This window comes from Arachis hypogaea, chromosome 19, assembly GCF_003086295.3.
Source record: "Arachis hypogaea cultivar Tifrunner chromosome 19, arahy.Tifrunner.gnm2.J5K5, whole genome shotgun sequence".
Classification (NCBI taxonomy): Eukaryota; Viridiplantae; Streptophyta; class Magnoliopsida; order Fabales; family Fabaceae; genus Arachis; species Arachis hypogaea.
In genome coordinates, this window is record NC_092054.1 from 40,258,788 (window position 1) to 40,283,549 (window position 24,762).

At 37.4% G+C, this 24,762-nt stretch overlaps 1 protein-coding gene across 1 annotated transcript; it reads right to left on the reverse strand.

Annotated features, from left to right (window-relative positions):
• Positions 1–2,778: 2,778 nt before the first annotated feature.
• LOC140182250 (uncharacterized) lies at positions 2,779–3,381 on the reverse strand. The gene has a single exon (XM_072228391.1). The coding sequence runs from the start codon at positions 3,379–3,381 to the stop codon at positions 2,779–2,781; it is 603 nt and encodes a 200-aa protein (XP_072084492.1).
• Between the last annotated feature and the right edge of the window lie 21,381 nt (positions 3,382–24,762).

The following is a 24,762-nucleotide window of genomic DNA, read 5'->3' on the forward strand; positions in this document are numbered from 1 at the left end:
GAAATGTGGTCTCTCACCTTTAATTCTATAAGTGGGACCAAAAATAAATATGAGAGAGAGAATCATAAAGGGTTAGATTTAACACTAGACACCGTCCAATTTTTTTCACTGGAGAGGATCCCTATTTCCTCTCGGAATGGTCGCTCCATTATTCGTATACCTTTCCTTTTCACGACGTCATGTACTCTTCCCAAGTCCCAACGAGCATTGATAGGACCAGAGAGGGGTATTCAATGGGGGTTGTATAGGGATATAGTCGAGCACCCAACGTTTCTAAGGTACGGTAACCAGCACCTGTCCAGCTGCCCTGTAATTCTACCTCGACGAACCCGCACAGGTACATTGGGAACCCAAAACGTGGTGATGATTATCTGCTCTGGAGTGATACCCCCAGCTGCCCACGTGTCCATCACCTAATTTGCTTTCTAACTTGTAAATAGATGTATTCCAACACAACTATGCTACATTAATTCTTAATTAATGTTATATCGAACCGGTTATCCCCACTTGGGGGAATGTTAACACACTGTTTGATTCACGGGAAATAGGGAAACAATGTAGAGAAAGAAAATGAGTGGAAAATGAAGTTTTCCATTGTTTGGATAATCCAAGAAAATTAAAAGGGGAAGGAAAATATATTGTGGGACCCATCTAAAGGTTTTCGCTCCAACAATGAGATGAGAATGGACGAAGAAAAAGTAAATAATGGTTTAGTTACGAATTTGCCTTTTATTTAGTATAAATTATAATTTTATATAATATAGATAAGGGTATTAATGTAATTTTACTCAGTGTAATTTTTTCTCTCCTTGCTTTTCTTTTCACCCAAATGAAAAAAAATTCCTATTTTCTTTCTATTCATTTTCTCTTCATCCAAACAATACACACAAAAGTCCACTTTTCCTCTCATTTTCTTTCCTCTTATTTTTTTTCCTTCCATTTTCTTTCCTAGACATTTTCTATTTTGCATCCAAACAATGCCTTATATGGTTTCGGGCCAAACGTTCGTTGCACGTCTCGCTGACTACCTATGCGCATCAATAAATATCAATCTTGTCATATCTAGCCACCACTCCACCTCTACGTTTGCGGGTTTAGGGTGCGATTGCATCCCGATTCAACCCTGCCACCGAACCTTACGATGTCGCAAGACTCCATGCCAAAACCAACGGCGCAGATGAGTGCCGATGTTCTGCAGGGACTGTCGATCACGAAACTGATCAGCCTCATCCGCACGGAGGAGAATCGTGCAGAATGTTCCATGGTCGAGGCAGCGTTGGTTAAGAGGGGCTAACCTCGAGGACAAAATTCGTTTGTACCGTCGACTTTTGTGCTCGGCGAGGACGAGCTACTGGAAGCGGGGGACGGAGACAACACAAAACAGGGCATGGAGCCGCCGGCGCCGGATGAGATACACGATAACAAGACCACGGTACGCACTCTGGAAAGGAAGGCAGCTGATCTGGCGACGATGGTCGACAAACTTTGTAAGCAGGAAGAAGAGACTACCATGTGGCATGCTTTGGGACTGAGGGTCGCGGCTCTAGAGAGGATGGTTAGAAACAAGCGCCACCACGATGAGGATGGACCGTCGCTGTCGTCACATGCCCATAACCACCCCGAAGCGTCGGCCGTTGATGATGACGGTTCGGTGGGCAACTGACATGCAGACATATCGGCGTGCTCTTTAAGCACGCCATTTAAAATTTCAATTATACAGGTATTTCCAGTTATTTTGTTTAGCTCATTGTTCAGTCATTAGACGAGGGACATTTTATTTTGGGTGTTTAGAATACTGTCTAGGCTAACATAGCGTTTTAATTACTGATGTCCTTTAACGCTTGATGTGATTAATTAAAATTTTCTGCCCGATGTAACATGCTTATGCACACCCTAAAGACGGAAACTAATCTTGAAGCAGTTCTGTGTGTTTAGATTTACGTTGGTGAAAAAAGAGATTTTGTAGAATTGGTTGAGTTTATATCAACATGATTTCTGTTTTGCAATTTTATATTCAAATTGAGTTTGATAAAATAAATATTGTTTAAATAATATTAGTTAAAATCACTTCTAGATAAATAATTAATTAATTACTAAACAAATATAATATTAGATTATAATATTGTTTTTTTAAGTATATTTAATCTTTTTTTATACTTCTCTTAATATTTTTTTTATATAATATTTTTTATAATGCTCTATTTGAGTGTATTATAATTATTTACTATCATAATAAAAATTAAAATTTATTTATAAAATTAAAAATAACATATTAAAATTGACAACTTTTTAAGTATTTTTTTTACAATAAAAGTTAATATTTATTTATTAGGTTAAAAAGAACATATAAAAACACGTTTGATTACTTTTTTAAATACTCTTAATAAGCTTATTTTTATTATTATTTTAGATTCTAACTTATTATTAGTTATATTTTTATTGTCATTTATTATTAATATTTTGTTTAATTTATCATTTCTAATAAAAATAATAATACATATTATAAGAAATTATAAATAATGCATCAAAGAACAGCCTTCACAGAACTTAAACGCACTTCTAAACCAGCCACTCGAATCATTAACAATAAAATACATTCAAGTTTGCTCACAATGAAGCATCATTTGAACTTAAACAGATTCAAGAAATTCAAGACTTCGAACTCGTCCATGCAGTGGACGCACGATACACTCGACAAAGCATTGGCGGCACCCATGGTCCCGCGGGTCGGGCACATGCTTGACTGGCAGACGACGGGCTTCCCTAGATCCAACGGGTTCACCTCAACCAACGGATTTGTGAACAGCTGCCCAAACAGTTATCTGCACATTTTGATTTTTTCAGAAGCCTGTACGTTGGTATACATCTCAAAACCCTACCAACATACTCCTCGTGCCCGACACTGGGTGTAAGTAGCAGCATCACACACATGTAGCGCGCGTGGAAATTGCCCGTATTGGTGGCATCAATCAGGGTGTTCATCCCTCCGACGTAGCGGCCAATCCAGAAGAATTCCATCATCCCTGTACAGAACATAGTGGCGGAATTTCCTGCGTTCGCGCAGCTATAGAGGAACCCCCGCTCAGGACGTTCGTCGTAGTGAGTACCGACAGCGATGGGTAGCTCCGCCACAGAGGCCACCATGTACACCGCAGATGAACGGGCTGCATCCAAAAACACCTTACATGTCGCCTGCATGTTAAACAGATCCTGGATCGAGGCCAACGCAACCCTTGCGGCAATTCTCACCCATATATCGTGAGGCAGAAGACTCAGCGGACAGTCGCGCGGGGGAACACCTTTCCCTTTCCTTCTTCCATTTTTGGCCTTCTTGTCCATTTTGCCTTTGGTGGAGGTAGCACCCATTTTCATCCTACGCATGGGTATTGTTGGAGGGGAATAGGTTACAGGAGGACCTCCGTGAGTATGGAATACCAGACACAATGAAGGAACGTTAGGGAGGAAACATATTTAAACTGCAAGTTCTCTAAACGCCGTACCAGATAGGTCAGGTTCCTTACCACATATGCCTATATTTACGCCCACGATAACTGATGCCTCGTTTGTGGGTTTAGCACGGGCATCGAAGAGACTGCAAACGTAATTATTAATGCTGAGTATTGAAAATATCAAGGTGTTTAAAGCAAATCTTATCTGAATCTTGATTTAGTTCCAAAGTAAATTTAAAATCAAATTTAAAATGGAAAATGTAAGGAAAGAAAATAGAAGGAAAGAAAATGAGAGGAAAGAAAATGAAAGGAAAAGTTAATTTTTTTTATATTGTTTGGATGAAAAGAAAATGGATGGAAAGAAAGTAAGAAGAATTTTTTTTTTTTTTGGATAGAAGAAAAAGTAGGAAGAAAGAAAATTATAACCAAGTAAAATTACATTAATATCCTTATTTATATTATATATAAATTATAATATATTAATGTATTTAAATTATTTTTTAATAAAAAAAGTGTTCCTAATTGTATTTTAGAATTTTAATGTATTAATCATTGTAAACAATAATATTTTTTAAATTTATCCTTTTTTATTTTCTATTAAATATTATAAATTTTGCTTAATTTTAACAATGGACATATTAGTAATTTCACTTTTATTTTGGAACTTTCAGCAGTTTTCTCCGCAAGTTTGGAAAGAAAACTTGGATGTGGACCCCACACCATTATTTTCCTTTCCATCCAATTTCTATGCTGATCCAATCAAGGGAAAATTTTATTTTCTATCAATTTTCCTTCCTTACGTTTTCTTTCCTTCTAATTTCCATTGATCCAAACATACTTAAAACCGAAATTTAAAATTTAATTGAATTTATATCTATAATAAAAGCCAAAGGTTAATCAATGTAAATATATACATAAATTCACATTCAAAATACGGTGTGTATTAACGTGTCTAACAGGTTTTGTATATTAAAGGACAGATGTCCATAACATGTGCCCATGGTCTCGCCAGTTACCGTTACCCATCAGTTTACAGCAATCTTAGCTTCGCTGGCCACCAAACTACAATTACCATGACACACAACTATTTACTTCCCAGCCGGACCCATTCCCTACACACAAACCCGACAATGTCGCAAGATTCAGTCAACCAACCGACCCTGACCCAGCACAGGGAGCTCGCGGAACTATCGGTCTCGGAACTGATCGACCTCATCCGCAGGGACGTAAAATTTTCAGACTGTGACATGCTCCTTGAAGTGCACCAAGAGTTGAGAGTCAAACTCACGGCTCAATTTGCATGTACCGTGAACAACTGCCTGCGAAGAACGTGGCGCAAGCAACTCCCTGTGTAAAGCGGAATACGACGGAGTCGGACATCGATGAGGGGGACAGCGCGACGTGCTGGCTGGAGATACGGGTGGGAGATGCGAAATAGGAACACAGGGCCACGGTTCGCCAAGTGATAACTAAGGCAGCTGACCCGACGGCCGACACCGGTTACCTTCGGCAGCAGGAAGAAAATGAGGCAGCAAAGTGGCGTGCATTGGAACTACAGGTGGCGGAGCTGGAAAGGAAGCATGCAGTGCTGCTCCGCCGTGTTGGTGCTACGCCACCGCGGTCGGCACAATACCATAACCAGCCGGGGACACCACCAGCGGATAACGAGGTTGCGGGAGGCCGTTGATTTGGAGGTCAGATGCACGTCTCCTAAAAAAATTCCCTTTGTCTGCCTCTTTGCAGTAGACATTCAGAATTGGTTACGTTTTGTAGTAGCTTGTGTACTTGTTTGAAACTGAATCTGGTTGAATCGCTATTTTGAAATGCATTGTAAGGGATCATAGCATCTTGAAGTAACTTAAAGCACCCCATGTGTTGAATTAAGGCTTTCTGTCCCATTAACAATGCTCATCGGGAACAGCGACTACTACCTATGTAAACCTGTGCCATTAGGCAGAAGAGTTACTATGCGAGTATTTTTTTTTTATAATTATACATTGCAGTGACTGTGTCAACATCTTCAGCTCTGTGGTTATTGTTAGCCCACTGGTAGCGCGGCAGTGGTTCGCGTCAGTTGTCAGTTCTGTCCAGTCACGAAACGTACCCTACACGATACTGACGCATGAAACAAGGCGAGCATGTTAAGTTAAGGCCAACTCTTTGAAGCCTATCAGATGGTTACTAAAATGTAGATTATCCTTTGCCGAAGTTTTATTTTTTTCTTGGAAAAGTACTTATTTTAATACCGAGTAAATGTTGAATATCTCCCCTAACAGTACTCGAACTTATTAATTTTAATATGGAGAGAGGGTTGGTGTATACCAGAGTTATGAAGGTATATGGTGTTTCACTAGGATATGAGAACTGCGCAAGACAGATCGGACTGTCCGATTTGTGTCCCATTCTCTCTGCAATGAAATCGGACAGTCTGATTTCTTTCCACTAAAACAAAAAATTGAACGCCGTCACAACCGTGTATATCTCCCCAATATTTCATAACTCAGCATAACTCACATGTCAACCTCATATCAAAAAAAAATTAGCCACCGTACTCAACGTAGAATTTAGGGTTTTTTTAATTAAAAAATATACAATAAGAATATTTTAGTGATTTCCTATGACAAAGAACCAGCGTGGCACACAAATATTTTTGAAGAGACCGAAGGAATAACATGCGAACGATTAAACATTAGCGCCTTCCTGCGGAATATTTTGTTTGTTTCTGAACGGATACAAAATGATTTCCATGTGCCTCGCTTTCACCTGGTTAAAGTACATGCACACGACCAGATATGGAAAATAAGTAAAAAACGATGTAATTCGCAAAAAGAGTAGCCATAACCCACACGACCATCTGAATATTAGCAAAAAGGGTGACCCACTATCCATAACCTAATTGTTACGGGGGCTGTTGGTGTAACAGGCCAACTTCTCTTTCAGGTAAGCGAGCTCCTCCTCCAGTTTAGACAGATAGTCCACCAAGGGCACTGTCCGTAAGCACCGCAACTCCTCAGCCTGGTCCCTGAAACGACCAGCAACCATGTAATTAAAGTCCCAAAGCTTCTTCCCATGCTCTTCCAACAACCGCTCTAACGTGATGAACGCGGCATCTTGCCGGGCCAACCACTGGTCCGTCGAGTAGCGGCCAGAGACCAAGAAATTCACCCCCGACGGTGTGCTGTGCAAGTGCACTCCGTAGGCGAAATAATCCTTTTGACCGAGACAAACGATTGTAAGGGAAAAAAATCGAGAGGACCCACACCAACTTTTATGCAGGCCACGTTGAGCTTCTCCACTAAGTCGGTCACCACAACGAACTTCGAGGGTCCCATTCGGGGATGACATCTGCAAATCGACAAACAAGGCAACAAGACACCAATTTACTAGACCGAACTGGAATAGAGGAAGTAAACACCCAACCCAGCAAGGAGTAGGTATTTAGCCTACCTATGCTGCCGCACTCGATATCCGCGGAGGTGACAGCGGAGTCGAAACCCCCGGCACCTTTCCCCGCATCTCGTTGGCCCCCGGAGGCTGACGCTGATGCACCTGTAGGCGATTCTGTTCTCGGTCCCATAGTGTGATGCTTCTTGCAACACTGTGTTGGCAAGAACATTCCCTCTTTTATAGAGAAACATGTATCCTCGCCTCGTAACCCCAATGTAATGCCACAACCGGGTTGGTGGACCCACGTCTTATCCAAATGGACATGAAACCTATATGATAGTAGGTCAGACCGTTGTTGTAACCGCCTGCGGCTTATTTGGTCGAAGACAATATGTGTACACCAAACACATTATCTCAAGATGAAAAAGCTATTTCTGAACCAAATTTAGCCGCTAAAAATAGCCAATTTAATAATTACTAGCGGCTCAACTAGTGCCTGTTCAGCCACTTTTTTATTGTTTTTTAAGAAATTGATTTGTTTTTTTTTAGTATAAAAAACTTTTAAAATGTTAAATTATAAAATAATGATAACAATATTACCCAAATTGGAAAAGAATATATATAAACCAAAATACACGTTAGTTATTTATAAAAGATCATTTTATTTAAATGTCATAGATGTTCATATTTGTCTGCATTTTTTTTTAAGTGATAGGCTAAAATATAGTTTTGGATATGAAGAGACCTTTGTTATCCTATAAATAATGAAAAAAACAAAAGAAACAGAAATGCTAATTTTTTTTATTTTTAAATTTCAAGCTATAAGACTAATTAATAAACAGAATAAGATTAATTTAAAATGTGACAAGATAAGAACCTTATTAATTATTTTTCATTTTTTAAATAATTTGCAATCCAATAAATATCTGAATATATATTTTTTATTAGTTTGAACCTCATTATTATTTTCTTTTTTTTTCTTATCTCATGGGGCATGTAAGCTTTAATTTATTAGTTTTTTATATATCCTTTATTTTTTGAATTATTTTATTTTATTAGGCACTCAAATTTATTTTATTGTATTTTTTCTTTTACTCTGAAAACTTTAGAGTCTAAAGAACTACTGTTCAAATTCAACCATATGATTAAAAAGTGGTTTAAGAGAATAGATTTGAATTTGGGTAGTTTAACATCTATTAATGAATAACCAGTAGAAGAAAAAAATTATTGCATAAATAACAGAAATAAGTTGATAATATAGAGGCTAATACTGAAAACCAAAAAAAAGTAAAAAAGTAACACAAACTAACTTTAATTTTTAGGATAAATAAAAAGATGCGACATGTTATGTATTAGATAATTTGTGTCTTGAACACGCATCAATTTGTGTCTTGGACACGCGTCCAACCCAGCAGCGTGACACTACAACATCAATAAGTAGTTAAAGGTTTTGCCTTTCAGTATCATAAAATCTCCCAAATTATTAAATTGTTAATCCAATAGAGTATGTCTTAATTATTACAAAAGAATGTCACAATAGTCAGGTCAGTTTATACATATTTTAAGTTATGATTTTTGATATGTAAATAAAATTCTTATTTTTCTGTTGATCAAATAAATTCTTATTTATTGTTACTGCACAATCCTGACATCATACTTGTTTAGTTTGATGAAGAAAGTTGACCTTTCAGTCATGTGCCTTAAGCATCCACTATCCAAGTACCACATATCCCTTTTGTTCTTGGATTCCAGGAAAATCTGCAATAAAAACTTCAAGTAACCTTAGGTATCCAAATTAATTTGAATCCTTTGAAGTTAATCCATCTTGGTTGCCCAAGTACATTGAAATCACACACAACATTGTAAATTTGGTTTCCTACAATTCTTTTTTCAATGAAGCATTGTGCATATGAGTTATTATGTGATTTTCTGATGCATATTTCTTATGCATATTTCTAAAATTGATGTGAGTTATTATGCTGGAAATGATTAAAGGACTAAAATTTTCTGATTTTTGGAGGAAGTGCATTTCTTTTGACAAACTGATTTTTGATATTATTTTTCCTCTTTGCAAAAGCATTCCAACCAGTATTTTTGAAAGCTTTTGGACTTTTCAAATGTGAGGTTTTATTGTAAAATGGTAGATTTTTTAAAACAACCTCATTATTCGAAATGTATCCCAGACTTGACTAATTTGAAGTAGGTTCGGTTTTTTATGATGGCTCAATTTCACTGGTGTAAAATTCATCAAATTCCTCCTCATGTGTGGGAGCATATCCAAGACCAAGTTTGTTTGAATCGGATTTGGTTTTTGATGAAGAAGCCACAAATTTCATAGAGAAATCATTAAAAACTCCACTTTCCTTGGTTACATAACCTAAACCAGATTTTTCAAACAATGGTCTTTGACTTGCAAGTAATTCTTCTAAATTACTAGAACTTTGAGCAAATTTTGCCAAATCATCATTCAGTCTTTTAATCATTTCATTTAATCTTTCGTTTTCAGTAATAAGCTCTTAAGAAGGATCCACAATGTGCTTTCCCATTAATTTTTCAAGTTCAGATTTTAAAAATCTGTTTTCTTCAATAATATCCAAAGCACATTCAATTTCCTTCATTTTTCTCTCAAAAAATCATTTTCAGCTTTCAACATATCTTTTTCAGATTTGCATTTAGTGTACTTATCCAACAGTTTTGAGGAATTTAGTGTAAGATCATCAATTATAGCATGTAAAACATCTATGGACAAGTCATAATAATTTACCTCATCAAGATGATCATTACCAGCCATGAAGCAGATTTTAACTTCACCTTTAGAATCTTCTTCCTCATTCGAGTCATTCTCAAGTTCCTCCCAAGATGCCATGAGCACTCTCTTCTTTTCTTTCTTCCCTTTGTCCTCCTTCTTGAGCTTCGGATAGTTTAGCTTAAAATGTCCAGCTTCCTTGCAATGATGACAAGTCACCTTGCTCAAGTCCATCTTGTGTTCCTTTGAGCTTGAACCCTTGTACTCGCCTTTGTTCTTCATCATCCTTCTAAATCTCTTCCCAAAAAAATGAGTTCATCATCTGAAATACCATCACTAGACTCACTCTTTTTTCATTCTATTTTTGACTTGAGGGCTATTTCTTTTTACTTTGAGTCCGGGTTTGTGTGTGTGACTTAATAGGCAAGGAGTTTTTCTCTCAACTCATCATATGTTATAGGGCCTAGATTATTGCTCTCGGCTAGGACAGTGGCAGTAGCTTCCCATTCCTTTGTGAGGCTTCTAAGGATTTTTCTCACTAGGATTTGTTCTGAGTAGTTTGTACCCATAGCATCAAGGTTGTTGATTATGATTGAGAATCTCTCAAACACTTCATCAATGCTTTCTCTATCCTTCATATTAAACATCTCGTACTCTTTTCACAGCATATCAATCCTCGTTTCTTTGAATTGTTTAGTGCCTTCGTGTGTAACCTGGAGTTTCTCCCAGATTTCTTTGGCTGTCTTGCATCTAGACACCTTTCGGTACTCTTCAAAGATGATAGCATAGTGAAAAAGGTTGATGGCTTTAGCATTCAGCTCCATTTTCTTCTTGTCGTCATCATTCCATTCAGCTTCTTCTTTTGGAGTCATCATTCCATCAGCACTTGTTTTTGTTAGAATCTTGGGACCGCATACAACAATCTTCCACGTGTTGTAGTTAATGGATTGAATAAAGATCATCATCCTCTCTTTTCAGTAGGCATAGTTCTTTTCGTTGAACAAGGGAGGCCTATTGTTTGACTGGCTTTCAGTTAGAGTGTAGGCAACTGTAGTTGTGCCCAAGTTGTTCGCCATTGGACCTTTATTCCAAGCGGTGAAGCTTGATTCTTGAGACCAAGGCTCTAATACTAATTGAAGGTTGTAGAAGGCTTAGAAAATGGAGAGTTGAATCTATGACCTTCTTTTATGTTACTGAAATAACCCTTTAAAATAGACTTTCAATTCTGATTCTGTTTGAACTCAGCAGCGGAAAATTTATGAGACAATTTCATTTTGTCTCATGAATAAAAGAAAATAGAACAGAGAAGGGAAGAGAGAAGCTGACACCATCATGTATCCTGGTTCGGTTGCCTTGTGCAACACAACCTTCGTCTAGTCTCCACCACAACAGTGGTAGAATTTTCACTATAGTTAAAGTATTACATACACCAATTCCACAGGATTGACACAATCCTTTCACTCTCAAGTTATACCGTAACTTGACTTGGTTATGCTAATACCTAACTCTTCACTCTTAGTGCTCACCCAACTAAGAAAGGGGTACCTCACTGGTACAAGATACAAGACACAGAATCAACCTAAAGAAATCTGAAATCACTCTAGGCTTTTCTCTCAAGTGTTTCTCTCTGCCTCTTTCCACTCATAGGTTTTTTCAATGACTCTCTCATTCAACCTTTTACCTCAAGAAATTACAGAAAGATAAACATTGAAAAAAAAATTACAATCTGTAAAACATGAAAGAGATTAATGCTTCAACAGCCTCTTTGCTATGTGATAAACCAGATTTGCTTGCCTCTGATTTAGTTCTTCATTCTGCCGGAATGCTCCTTTGACTAGGAAGTACTGTCCAAGTTGATGAACTTCTTCAGAGAGCTATTCTCAAAACATGAACCTCAAAACATTGGTTATCTCTCCTTTTTTTTTTTTTTGAATGATGAAAAATCTTCTTTTGTATCTTCTTGCATGTTGCTAAGTTGCTCTCTCCTAGGTCAACCCTTGAGCTGTGTGCTTTACCAACTCACCATGTCACTTTTTCAGTTAATCATCAAAATAGGAACTTTGGTTCTGACCCTTTTTTTTTTACCGAAAGTCACAGGAAAGCAGAAACAAATATTTTCAATGGTAAACCCAGATCTTAGCCATTGAAACACTACTTGGTCTCTAAGACACATATTTGACCATAGATTTACAGCAGTATTGATCAGAAGTCATCTTTCCCATGTATCCCAATTTGGAGTGGCAGAGAGTTGAAGATGAAGAGAAGAAAATGAGATGCATGTAGAAGGAAATAAATCACCTTTAGCTTCTGACTTTTCTTGATACAGTTTGATGTGGGTGATTAGACCTCAACCTTTCTTGTTTAACCTTCTCTTTCTTTCTTCTTCGGTGAATAGCTTAAGAACTAAGTTCTCTCTCACTTCTCTGATTTCTGACCAAGAGGGAAAAAGGTGCACGTTACTTTTGGTGAAAGCAAATTGGAGGGATTTGCTTGAGAGATGCAATCGGGCTTGGATCGGTTATCATTCATGCAACCCATTTGATTTCTTTAGCCTATCTGATTTCATTGCTTTTGATTCCTTTGGGATGTTATTGATTTGTAGCCCACCAGCCTTGTTTTTATTTTCCATCCAATTGGTCTGCTGTTGTATATTAATTTTTGGCCTGCATCACTCAACCAGAATAATCAAAAACTAATTGGATAATTAGCCCAATAATCTAATATTTGTCATCATCAATTATGTTAGTTAATTTCTTAACTCAACAATTATCAAACTCATATTAGTTTATGTAGACATCCGATGATCATGCCTAAGCCAATAATTTGATTTATATTACAAAAAAATTTATAAATCATAGTAGCAAAAACAATAACATGCAACATCATCACATTAATCAATAACAAAAATTAAAACATAAGCAGCCAAAAAAAAGAATAAAGAAAGGGAAAGAAGAGGTGGAGCAGATCGGCAGAGCAGAAGGAAGAAGCAGGCCGCCAGAGTGGAGGAAAGTAGAAGCACATGCACGAGAGGAGGCGCCACGACGGCCCAAAAGCAAATTGACGAAAGGGGGAGATGGCGACAAAAGAGGCAACGCCCGCAGCATTAGAGCAGCCTAAGCACAAGAACGGGAGAGGAACCCTAGAATTGCATATTGTAGAGCTATAGGTTAGGGTATGATTGGGTAATAATTAAGGTAGCGAAAATCGCCGGACGAGGTAGGGAATAGTAGAATTTCCATCCAAGCACGTGGAATCGCGGACCGAGCCGCTTCCACCGCATCAAACTTGGCTGCTCAAAGAGGGAAAAAATTGGAGCCTATCGGTGTCAGTGACATTTAACTTGTCTCGCAGTTGAGGTAGTACTCGGGGTTCGTGAAATCCTCCGGTATCACTCCGGCTGGGACTGGTAGTCGGGGGCAGAGCTGTGATGGTGGTGGTGTAGTCGTCAGAAATTGTGGGGCAGAGATGGTCTGCCTCCCACTGCTTGTCGATGCATTGAGATGATGAAGGAGGAGAAGGAAGATGAATCAGTAGTTGAGATGATGAAGAAAAGCACGATGTTTTCTTGGATGAAGAAGATGAATTAACGAAGGAAGGTTGTTTAACTTAAGCTCACATTCTGTTTTTTATTTATTTAATGGTCTAAACGGTCCTGAAAATTATTTCGAAAGACAACGAGGTCCTTATGAAAAAAAAATATCATTTTTGGTCTCTAATCTTTATTTTTATGGGACTGGTTAGCCCCTGTGTCAATGTTTTTTTTTTTTTTGGCACAGGGGCTAATCAGTCCCATAAAAGTAAAATATCAGGGGCCAAAAAGGGTTTTTTTTTTTTTGTTTAGGAACCTTGTAGTCCCTTCGAGGTAATTGTTAGGGGTCAAGTAGGGTGTTCACCCTTTATTTAATGTTAAACACCAAAAACGCCCCGTGTTGAAATCCTGACAATAATGATCCCACTTTTATTATTAATAAAAATAACTTTTAATAATTAAAAAAATGCACAAAATATCCAATCATCAAGAGAGATATTATGTGACAAACGTGGCATAGTGAGCACTCTAATACAAGCAATTCTATTAAGGGGAAGTTAGTTACAGGGCAGAGACACATAGCTGCTTACACACCTCCTTCAGACGTGTGTAGAAACATGAGAGGACACATCATAAAAACCAAATGGAAGGATTATGCAGGGTAGCTTGAGCCTGATATAGTTTCATTCTAGCATTTTGTTCCTCCCTCTTCTGGTTATATCAAATTTCTTGTATCTATTCTAATTAATTCTTCTTTTCGTCCAGGTCCTCATGCACGACGAGCATTACTGCGTTTTCTACTTTACTTTCTTTTCTTAGTTCATATCACTGTTTCATTGGTTTATTTTGTCTTCAAGTAATACTACCAATTCATATAGCTCCAATTTCCTTGTAATTATTATTCTGAATCATCAATACAACATCACTTTTTCATCTGCATTATTAAGTACCTTCCATTTGGTGCTTTCATTACCATGGCAGACAACACCAAAATGAAGGGTTTAGAGACGGATGTCAATAAGCTATTTTAGATGATGGAGGAGAATAGATCTGAACGTGCTTGATTGAAGGAAGCAACAGATCTGAAATTCGAGTCTCTCCAAGCCTCCATTTTCTAAATCGCTATAAGTCATCTCAGGCTCGATCGGTTGTTTTAGGTTCTCACCATGGAATGAACTCTGGAGGGGATCCTTCTTGGCACAGAACTACGCAACCTAGGAAGGTAAAGTGCGACTTGGCCAAATTTGATGGATATGATGCCTTAGCTTAGATATTTTCTGTTGATCAATATTTTGAGCTCTTCTGGGTTCCTGAGGAGGAACAAGTGAGTTTCGCTGTGATGCACATGTCGGGTATGGCAATCCCCTAGTTTCAGATGACGTAGCATACATCCCCCATTCGTTCTTGGACCCAACTGAAGAGATCAATTGAAATTGAGTTTGGTCCTTCGCTGTTTGAATCGCCGAAGAACTTCTTTTCAAACTCCAACAGCAAGGGTTGGTTTCCGATTATTATGCAGAATTTGTGGCATTGGCTAACAGATCCCACATTGATCCCCTGGGTGCCTTGAAGGATTGTTTCATTAGTGGGTTACAACAGGACATTAGGCGCAAGGTTGAGGCGCAATGTCTGATGACAAGTCATCTTAGGCTAGTTTCACAAGTCTTTTTCATCTATTTTACTTGGTTTTCATGCATTTCTGAGGTAATTGTGGATGAGAAATTCATGTTTGTCTTGGATCAATCAAACACTGTTATTTTTATGCATTTTCATGATATTTTTGTAAGATTTAGTTGATGTTATGAATGATGCAAAATCTTGTGATTTAGCAAGGGTTTGATGCATGTGCTTGGTTGATGATAGGTGAAGCAAAGAGCCCTAGAGCAAGGAGGAAGTCATTGAAGGCGTTGCCAACTCAAAACAGGGCGCTACCAACGCCTTCCTTACTAAGAAAATTGAAGACGTTTCTAACTTGGCTATTCAAGCTAGCAACGCCCTCTTCACTCCAACATTGAAGACGTTGCCAACTTGAGAATTCAAGTTAGCAATGCCTTCAATACTCCATCATTGAACAAGTTGTAACTTGGCTCTCCAAGTTAGCAATGCCCTCCCATTCTTACATTACCAATCCTTCACTAATTCAACTATGAACACGTTGCTAACTTGGCTTTTCAAGTTAGCAACGCCTTCTATTTTTAACATGAGAGGATGGTAATCAATATGAGGAAGGCGTTGGCAACTTGATTTCTCAAGTTAGCAACGCCTTCTTTCATTCAGCATGGGAGGATGGAAACTAATTGTGAAGGCTTTGGCTTGAAATCTCAAGTTAGCAACGCCTTCCTTAACTTGATATGGAGGTTGGATGGCAAAATTATGAAGGCATTGGCAACTTAGAACTCAAGTTAGCAACGCCAATGATTCTGGTTCATAGAAATGCAATGAAGGATGTCACTAATTCATGTTTACAAGTGCCAATGTATCCTTCCAGGAGGGCATTAAACATGTTGCCAACTTGGAAAACCAAGTTAGCAACACCATTGAAACTTTGGCTCCAGGAAGAACATGAACACGTTGCTAACTTAGAGTCCAAGTTAGCAACGCCTTTGCAAGATTTTGGCTTCCTGGGAGTAGAAGAACATGTTGCTAACTTGGAAACCAAGTTAGCAATGCCTTCACTAAGTTTCAACCCAGGGAGAATAACACACACGTTGCTAACTTGCAAAATATGAAGGCGTGTGTGTCAATAACGTGCCCAATATGGAGCTTGGAAAATTTTGTTGCTGTGCATACGTACGACCCAGTGTGCGTACGCACAAGGAGGTTTTTGCTGCCATACGTGCGTAAAAGATGAAGAGCGCGTACGCGCAAGGAGATTTGTTGTTGCCGTGCGTACACGTGACCTTATATGCGTACGCACGAGAGGAGTTTTAAGCCAGCATGCGTCCGTACGACCTAGTGTGCGTACGCACAAGAGAAGACGCCCAAATTTGAGTCCCAAGTCCAACAAAGCCCATTTCCTAATCCGGAAAGCATGGTTGAAGGCCTCTCAAGGAGCCAAAGGACTAGTATAAATAGGAAAGAGTTTTGTACTTGAGGGGACTTTTGACTCTATTTTTGGAGAGCATATACTTGACATCAATTTTATTTTGTTTGTAGCTTTCATTTACTTTTCTGAATTTCCATTCTTCTTCTTGGTACTTAGTTTAATTTTCATTCTTGCAATTTCTAAGTTGTAATTGGAGCTATGATTCACTAAACCCCATTTTCACTAGGGGGAGGAGCTCTGTTTGTTTGAATGAATTGATATCTCTTCTTTTCTTCTCAATTCAAGTGGGTTTTTCTAAGAGAGAACTCTTGCTCTTCACAGATTCAATTACTATTGAGATAAGGATTGAATCTATTTGAATTATGTGAGGAACTTGAGAAAGGAGTCACAGAATTCAGTTTAGAGTTCATCCTTTCATAATTCTCTTGATTGATATACTTTGGGTTGGTATGTGAGATGTAACCACCCTTGGTTGAGATCCTGAGAGTTGTGTGGCATGAAGGATTAGCTATTGAACTTCATCTCTTCTCTTGACCAATTAGATCACGAGAGTGGCAATTGATTGTGTTGAGAGAAATTGAGTCACCAAGAGATTGGGACTCAATTATTCACAATCCGCCATGGATCTATCCCCATGATTGAGAAGGAATTGATCATCATCAATTCATGAGAATTTACACCTCTGATCCCTAGTGATCTCCTCCATCATTGATTCTCATTTCTATTGCTCTTTAGTTATTTTGAGTACCTATCACCCAACTCCCTTTTTTATCTTCTTGCAATTTATCATTCCGCCATTTACATTCAGCTTTTAATTACTTGTAATTTACTTTTCCGCTGTTTACACTTCCGTCTTTACTTTCCAGCAATTTACTTCTCATGCAATTTAAGTTTCTTGCCATTTAAGTTTTTGTCAAATTATTTTCAACACTTTAAACTCCTTGCACTTTATATTCAGTTAATCACATTTCACTCAAATCAAAAATTGTTTGCTTAACTAGACATATCACTGCACTAAAGTTGCTTAATCCATCAATCCTCGTGGGATCGACCTCACTCTCAGTGAGTTTTATTACTTGATGCGACCCGTTATACTTGCCGGTAGTTATTCGGATTAATTTTTCCGTATCAATGTCCGCCTTCCTTGATGAGGGAGGTGAGCTTGGCTCATTTATACAAGGACAAGTTCTCCCCCAATGCGAGTACTACTATGGCGTCAGCCTTGTTCCGCTCTGTTAACTCTCAGACCCTGGATTTAACTCAACCTAATCCTTCTCTACGTACAGGCTCACCTCTATTACTTCCAGTGCCATCCCAATGATCTTCCACTTCTTCTCCACGAAATCCATTTCGCAGGTTATCCACATCTGATATTCAACCTAAGAGAGCCAAAGGCTTGTGTTATCGGTCGATGAGAAGTACACGGGTCTTCATAAATGCCCAAATCGACACTTCATGTTATTTCATCTTGAAGAATATGAAGCTCCGTGTGTGGAACAGCAAGCTGTGATTAAAGAAGTAGTAGATCCTTTACTCCATACCCTTAAGCAACAAGTAACTGACCATCACCTATCCTACAATGCCATGCATGGTACCTCTGGTTCGTCCACTATCCAAATCAGAGCTATCCTTTAAGGGTTAGAGGTTTGGGCTCTATTGGATGGAGGCAACTCTGATAGTTTCCTCCAGCCTCGAATAGCCAAATTCTTGAACATCCCAGTGCAGCCTGCCCTCGTGTGAGGTTGATAGTGGAAATTTTTGGCATCATGGATGTTGAGGGTTATATTCTTTCTCTGGAGGTCACAATGAGCGAGTGCAAAGTCAATATTCCACATGTCTTTGTACTACATGTTGCTAGAGGTGACTTGGTGATCGTTTCCCCTTGGTTCAAGAAATTGAAAATGCACATTGTGGACTATGATGCTGCTTTTCTTCGATTCCTTCATAATGGTGAGTTTGTTACAATGCATGGTGAGAAGAACTCCACCTCGGAGCAAGCTCAGTATCACCACATTCGATGTCTTCTCAACATTGATGCAATTGATGAAATCTTCACAGTAGAAGTTCAGCAACCTGCACAGAATCCAGTCATTCCCCTGCCGTTTTCTATTACCATGGAGCCTGTTTTTGCTGAACTCCTCTAGAAGTATCAAATAGTGTTTCAACAACCTACAGGACTTCCCCCACAAAGATTGCATGATCACTCTATTCCTTTGGTAGAGGGGGCAGTACCAATTCGGGTTAGACTGTACCGATACCCTCACCACCATAAGACTCAAATTGAGTGCATGATTCAAGAGATGCTTAAGGATGGCATCATTCAGCCAACCCATAGCCCCTTCTCATCGCAAATCCTTTTGGTAAAAAAAAAAAAGACGGCTCTTGGAGATTCTGTACTGACTACCGTGCTTTAAATAATATTACAGTCAAGGATCAATTTCCCATTCTCATAGTGGATAAACTTCTCGATGAGTTGTTTGGTGCAAAAATTTTCTCAAAGTTGGATCTCAGATTAGGTTATCACCAGAATTTGGTGAAGCCGGAGGATAGATACAAGACCACATTTCGCACACATCAAGGACATTACGAGTGGCTAGTAATTCCATTTGGATTAACGAATGCACCAGCCACCTTCCAACATCTTATGAACGATATCTTTCGGCCATTATTAAGAAAGTTTGTCCTTGTGATCTTCGATGACATATTGATCTACAGCCCTTCTACTTCTCAACACTTAGAACATTTGGAGATCGTGTTGCAAACATTACAGAAGGAATCCTTATTTGCCAAGATATCAAAATGCTTGTTTGTTGTGTCCAAAATTGACTATCTGGGTCACACCATCACTAAGAAGGATGTTCACATGGAGAAGGATATAGTTTAGGCTGTAATAGCTTGGCCGATACCAGAGAACCTCAAACAACTTCGGAAAATTTCTTGGGTTGACAGGTTACTATAGGCACTTCATCAAAGGCTACGCTTTTCTTGCATCTCCTCTCACGGATTTATTGAAGCAAGATGCCTTCTAGTGGAGCTCAGTTGCTACTCATGCCTTCGAGTCATTGAAAAAGGCAATTACTTTCGAACCAGTTTTAGCTCTTCCCAACTTTGATCAACCTTTTCTAGTGGAGACTGATGCTTCTAGTACAGGAATTGGAGCGGTACTTTTACGAGATAAACACCACATAGCCTTCTTTTCTAAGAAATTATCTACTAACAATTAATGCCATTCAGCTTATGCCTGGGAATTCTATGCGATGACTGAAGCGGTAGCCAAGTTCTCCCATTACTTATTGGGGAATAAATTCATTATACGTACGGATCAGCAAAGCTTAAAGACTCTGGGAGATCAGATCTTGCACACCTCTGACCAGTAAAGGTGGATACACAAGCTCATGGTGTATGACTTTGAGATTCAATATAAACCTGGTAAGGAGAATATTGCTATTGATGCCCTTTCACGTAGCTTCATGGCTGCTTGATCTTGCCCGAAACTGGAATGGTTCAATACATTGAAGAGCAAAATTGAGGTTGATAACGAACTGAATGAGCTTCGGGAGAATTCTGAGAAAGGCTCACCTAAGGACCCCAACTATTCTGTTCAGAATGGGGTTCTATTATGGAGGAATAGGTTGGTGGTTCCAAAAGGGGGTTATTGATGCAAGCAATTTTGCACGAATACCATGATGGCATGATTGAAGGACATTCCGGCATTGCCAAGACTATGGAATGGATTTGTTCTACCTTTAATTGGCCAAATATGCAGAGTTATAAGAGCTTATGTTCTTTCTTGCTCCACTTGCCAGTTCACCAAAAGAGAGGCTCGACTACCTGCACGGTTGCTCCAACCTCTCCCAATACCATCACAGGTGTGGGAGGCTATCTTCATGGATTTCATCACAGCTCTTCCACAGTCTTATGGGTATACGGTCATTATGGTGGTTATTGATAGATTGACAAAATTTTCTCATTTTATACCCTCGAAACATGACTTTGATAGCCGTTCAGTGGCAGAGGCATTCATCAAGAATATTGTCAAACTCTATTGTCTCGGATAGGGACCGGATCTTTATGAGTCACTTTTGGCAGAGATTATTTATGTTGCAAGGCACTACTTTATCCATGAGCTCAGCATACCACCCACAAACGAACAGCAAAGTGAAGTCATGAATAAGACATTAGAGATGTATCTTCATTGCTTCTGTTTCGTGAATCCCAGGTTATGGTTCGATATGCTACCTTGGGCCCAGTATTGGTATAACACTTCTCACTACAGAAGCATCAAAATGTCTCCTTACATGGCTCTATATGGTCGTGCCTCCCCAAATCTCATTAGATATGAGTTCTCTCATGTTGATGAACCGCCATTACAAGAGTTGCTAACCGATTAGGACACGCTGCTTGAATAGCTTAAGGCCAATCTCAATCGTGCCCAACAATATATGAAAACATTTGCTGATAAAAATTGTCAGGATGTTGAATTTCAAGAGAATAATATGGTACTAGTTCGTTTACAACCTTATCGCCAACACTTAGTGGCTTTAAGAAAAAATCAGAAGTTGAAAATGAGATACTTTGGACCATTTCGCATTGTCAAGAAACTTAGCTCGGTGGCTTATAGACTCGAACTTCCTCCAGAGACCAAGATTCATAATGTGTTCCACATTTCAGTGATAAAAAGATTCTGCGGGGATAACACTAATTAGTACTTGCCATTGCCTCTACAGACTAGTGACAAGGGTTCTATATCTGAGCCTTCTTGAGTTCTGAGAGTTTGCACCATTCTCAAACATGAAAAACCAGAACAATGTCCATGTGCAGTGGGGAATTAGAGACACTGCAAAAACATCATGGGAACCAGTTGTAGCTGTGACTAAACTATACCATGCTCTCAACCTGGAGGACAAGGTTGATCTAAATAAAGAAGGTAATGTAAGAAAGAAAATAACAGAATTGGATGGGAGTGAGCACTCTAATGCAAGAAATTCTACTAAGGAGAAGTTAGTTACAAAGCAGAGACATGTGGCTGCTGACCCACCTCCTTCAGACGTGCATAGAAGCATGAGAGGACGCATCATAAATACCAAATGGAAGGATTATGCAGGGTAGCTTGAGCCTGGTATAGTTTCATTCTATCATTATGTTCCTCCCTCTTTTGGTTACATCAAATTCCTTGTATATGTTCTAATTAATTCTTCTTTTCATCCAAGTCCTCATGCACGATGAGCATTGCTGTATTTTCTGCTTCACTTTCTTTTCTTAGTTTATATCACAGTTTCATTGATTTATTTTGTCTTCAAGTAATACTACTAACTCATATAGTTCCAATTTTCTTGTAATTATTATTCTGAATCATCAATACAACATCACTTTTCCATAAGCATTATTAAGTACCTTCCACACTCTCCTTAGCAATTAGCCATTTGGCCATTTCATCTTCTCTCTCTCCACTCACTCTCTCCTCTTTAGCTCTCATTTCTTTCTCTTCATCATGGCGTCGTCTTCATCCCCAACTCCAAATTTATTAATCTTAAACCCTCAATCTTCCATAAAAAAATAGATCATCCTTCACTACCACCACCATCACCACCTCTTTCTCTTCCCAACTAAGGCCCTCCTGCAACCCAATAAGTCCTCATGGTCCTACAAGTCTGTTTCCATTTCTATTCCTAGCAACCCAACAAGCACACACTGTCCTCTTCTCATTCCGATGTCATAGTCACCGCCATAGCTTCATCTTCTACTTTTTTCAACACCAAAACTACATCACAATAACCAAAAACTACATCACAATAACTAAAACCTGCACCTAGAACTAGAACGTGAGGATGATTGAAACTGGAAGGCAAGCGCGATGGTCAGAATTGAAAGGCGAACACCATAACCATAACTGTAAGGCAAGCTTGACAAGATAGGAGTTGGCTCCTTTGTCGGCGTCGAAAGACATGCTCGGACAAGGACATCGGCATGTTGAAGCAGTGGTGGTGAGCCTGAGATGGAAGGTCATAGACAGAGAAGGATGAGCAAGGTGGGGAGAAGGATATTGCTCCGACGGTGCAAGTAGGCACTGGAGGTGATCTTGGCAGAGTTGGTAGGGACGATTTTGTGAGGGTCTCATGGGTTCTTGTTGCTATTGTTGTTGGTAGAGAGAGACTCATAAATGCTGAATGAGGAATAATGAAAATGCAGATCTGGAAATGGAAAATTGGGAACAAGGAAGAGAGAAAAATTTAGAAGATTAGGGATTTAATTGGGAAATTAGAGTTATAATTTGGAAATTGAAACCCTAAATTTTAAACGGTGCCACATCATCAGTTACAGATGCCACGTTTGCATTCTGTTTGTCGCATCAGATATTTCTGTTAACAAAAAATGTCTCTTTTGATGGCTGGATATTTCGTGCAGGTTTTTAAATTATTAAATATTATTTTTGTCGATAATAAAAGTGGGGGTTATTATTATTAGCGTTTTAATAATTCAGAGGCAATTTTGGTGGTTAATCCTTTATTTAACTAGTATTTTTGTTTGTAATGTTGGGAATATAAATCTTTTAAACCTACTTTGTCCTAACATTATAAATTATAGTATAAAATATTAAATCAAATTATTTTTACAAAAAAGTTGTATGGGACAAAAGTATCCGTTGGCTAAGAAAACCATAATCTTTGTAAACAAACAAGATTAAATGATAAGTTTTTTTAGTTAATATTTTCATGTGAAAGAATTTAAATTTTTTACTAATAATTAATTTTAATATTTATTAACTAAACTTTGAAATAATTTAATGTATATACTTTTACATTTGATTAGGTGTTGATTTTATTGCATAAACAAAAAGAATTAATTTTTATGCTTGTTATTTAAAAATAATATTTTTTCTTTCTATATATAAAAATATAATTAGATATTAGTATAAACAAATTTATATTAATAGTTATAAAATTTACTCAAAATCAATTTTTTGGAAAAAATTGAATCTTGATTCGAATTATTAATTATCATATTAGTATTTTCTTTAAATTATATATAATAATATTTGAAAGAAGAGAAGTAAAAATATATATTAGAAAGATAAGCAGTGAAAATTTGAAACTAAATAAAAAATTAAAAAGTATGCAGATAATAATAATAATAATATAATATATTCTTTTATGTGAATAATATTATGGAATTATTTTTAATTATATATTTAATGTATTGTTTAATTTTATAAATTTATTTAAAATATATTATTCTATTAATTTTATTTTTTGTAGAATAAAAGGTAGAGAAATAGAGAATGAGAGAGAAAAGAGAAAAAAATATAAAGAAGAAATGAGAAAGTTTGTTAATTTTGAAGAAAAAGGTTTTATTTTAATTGTAACGAAAGAATATTTCATGACACATTTTGGTTTATCAAATAATATTAAATATAAATTATAAGTTATATATAGAGGAGAATGATAGAGAAAAATAGCAAGGTTCTAAAAACTGGACGGATCATCGAACCGGTCTACTCATTGGTTCACTGATTTACTGGTCTAACCGGTCTAATCGTAGTTCAACCGAAAAAACCGTTTCTTAATAAAATAATAAATAAATTATAAATAAACATAAAATATCTTTCAAATTTAAATCCCTTCATAAAATATCACCAACTAAATGTAATTAATCATCAAATATGCAAAAGCTTACAGCAAATTTGTTAACAATTAACATAATTATACTTCCGTTAAAAATAGCTGAATTTAATTGCAGTACACAAATTAAAGATAGAAAATATTACCTTAATGTAGCTGAGTCAAAAAGTAAAGTAAAACAGCCCTTTTAATTCTTTTACGCTTGTAGGCTTCAATAACTTTCTTGGCAACCAAAATAGGCCCTGTGAATTGTACAAGATATGATTAACAAGGTTAAATAAAAAGAACATTTTTCAGTTGTCTCACTGAGGCCAGCTAGATGGATCAAAACCACTGTGTACTATCGTAATTCACTAATTTTAGATAATATTTTACTTTTCTATTAGGCAGTGAAACAACAGACTCAGTTCCAGAAGATGTTATTATCTTCACCAACTCCTAATTCCCATTTGAAAGTTGAAGCCAACACTTTCTGAAATAACGAACTTCAGAAGGGAAAGAAATAAAAAATTCTAAACTATCCATGTCTTACTAATAATGAGAACAGAAAAACTCAATTTCTTGAATTCAATAATTACATCAGTTATCCAACTAAATAATTGCATCACAGTTATCATAAATTGATTTCAAAGCCTAGAAGCAGAGTGAAATTAAAAACATGAAGCATATAATAAATCGAAAGATCACCAATTACAAATTTTTTAATAAGAACAGAAGTTAAGAACAATGAAATTAATAAATCATTCACGAAATTAAAAATAGCAGCAGCATTCAGCATCAAACAGCATTCAGCACAAACAGTATTCAGCAACAAGAACATATCTGAACTTAACAATCAGCATTCAGCAACAAATATTACAAAACATTAACCAATACTCACATTAAACCTCCAACCAGCAATGACAAAATAGCCACAAACATTATAAAACATTACAAAATATTACACAAAAATTTGAACAAAAATTCCAGAAATTAAAAAGAACAAG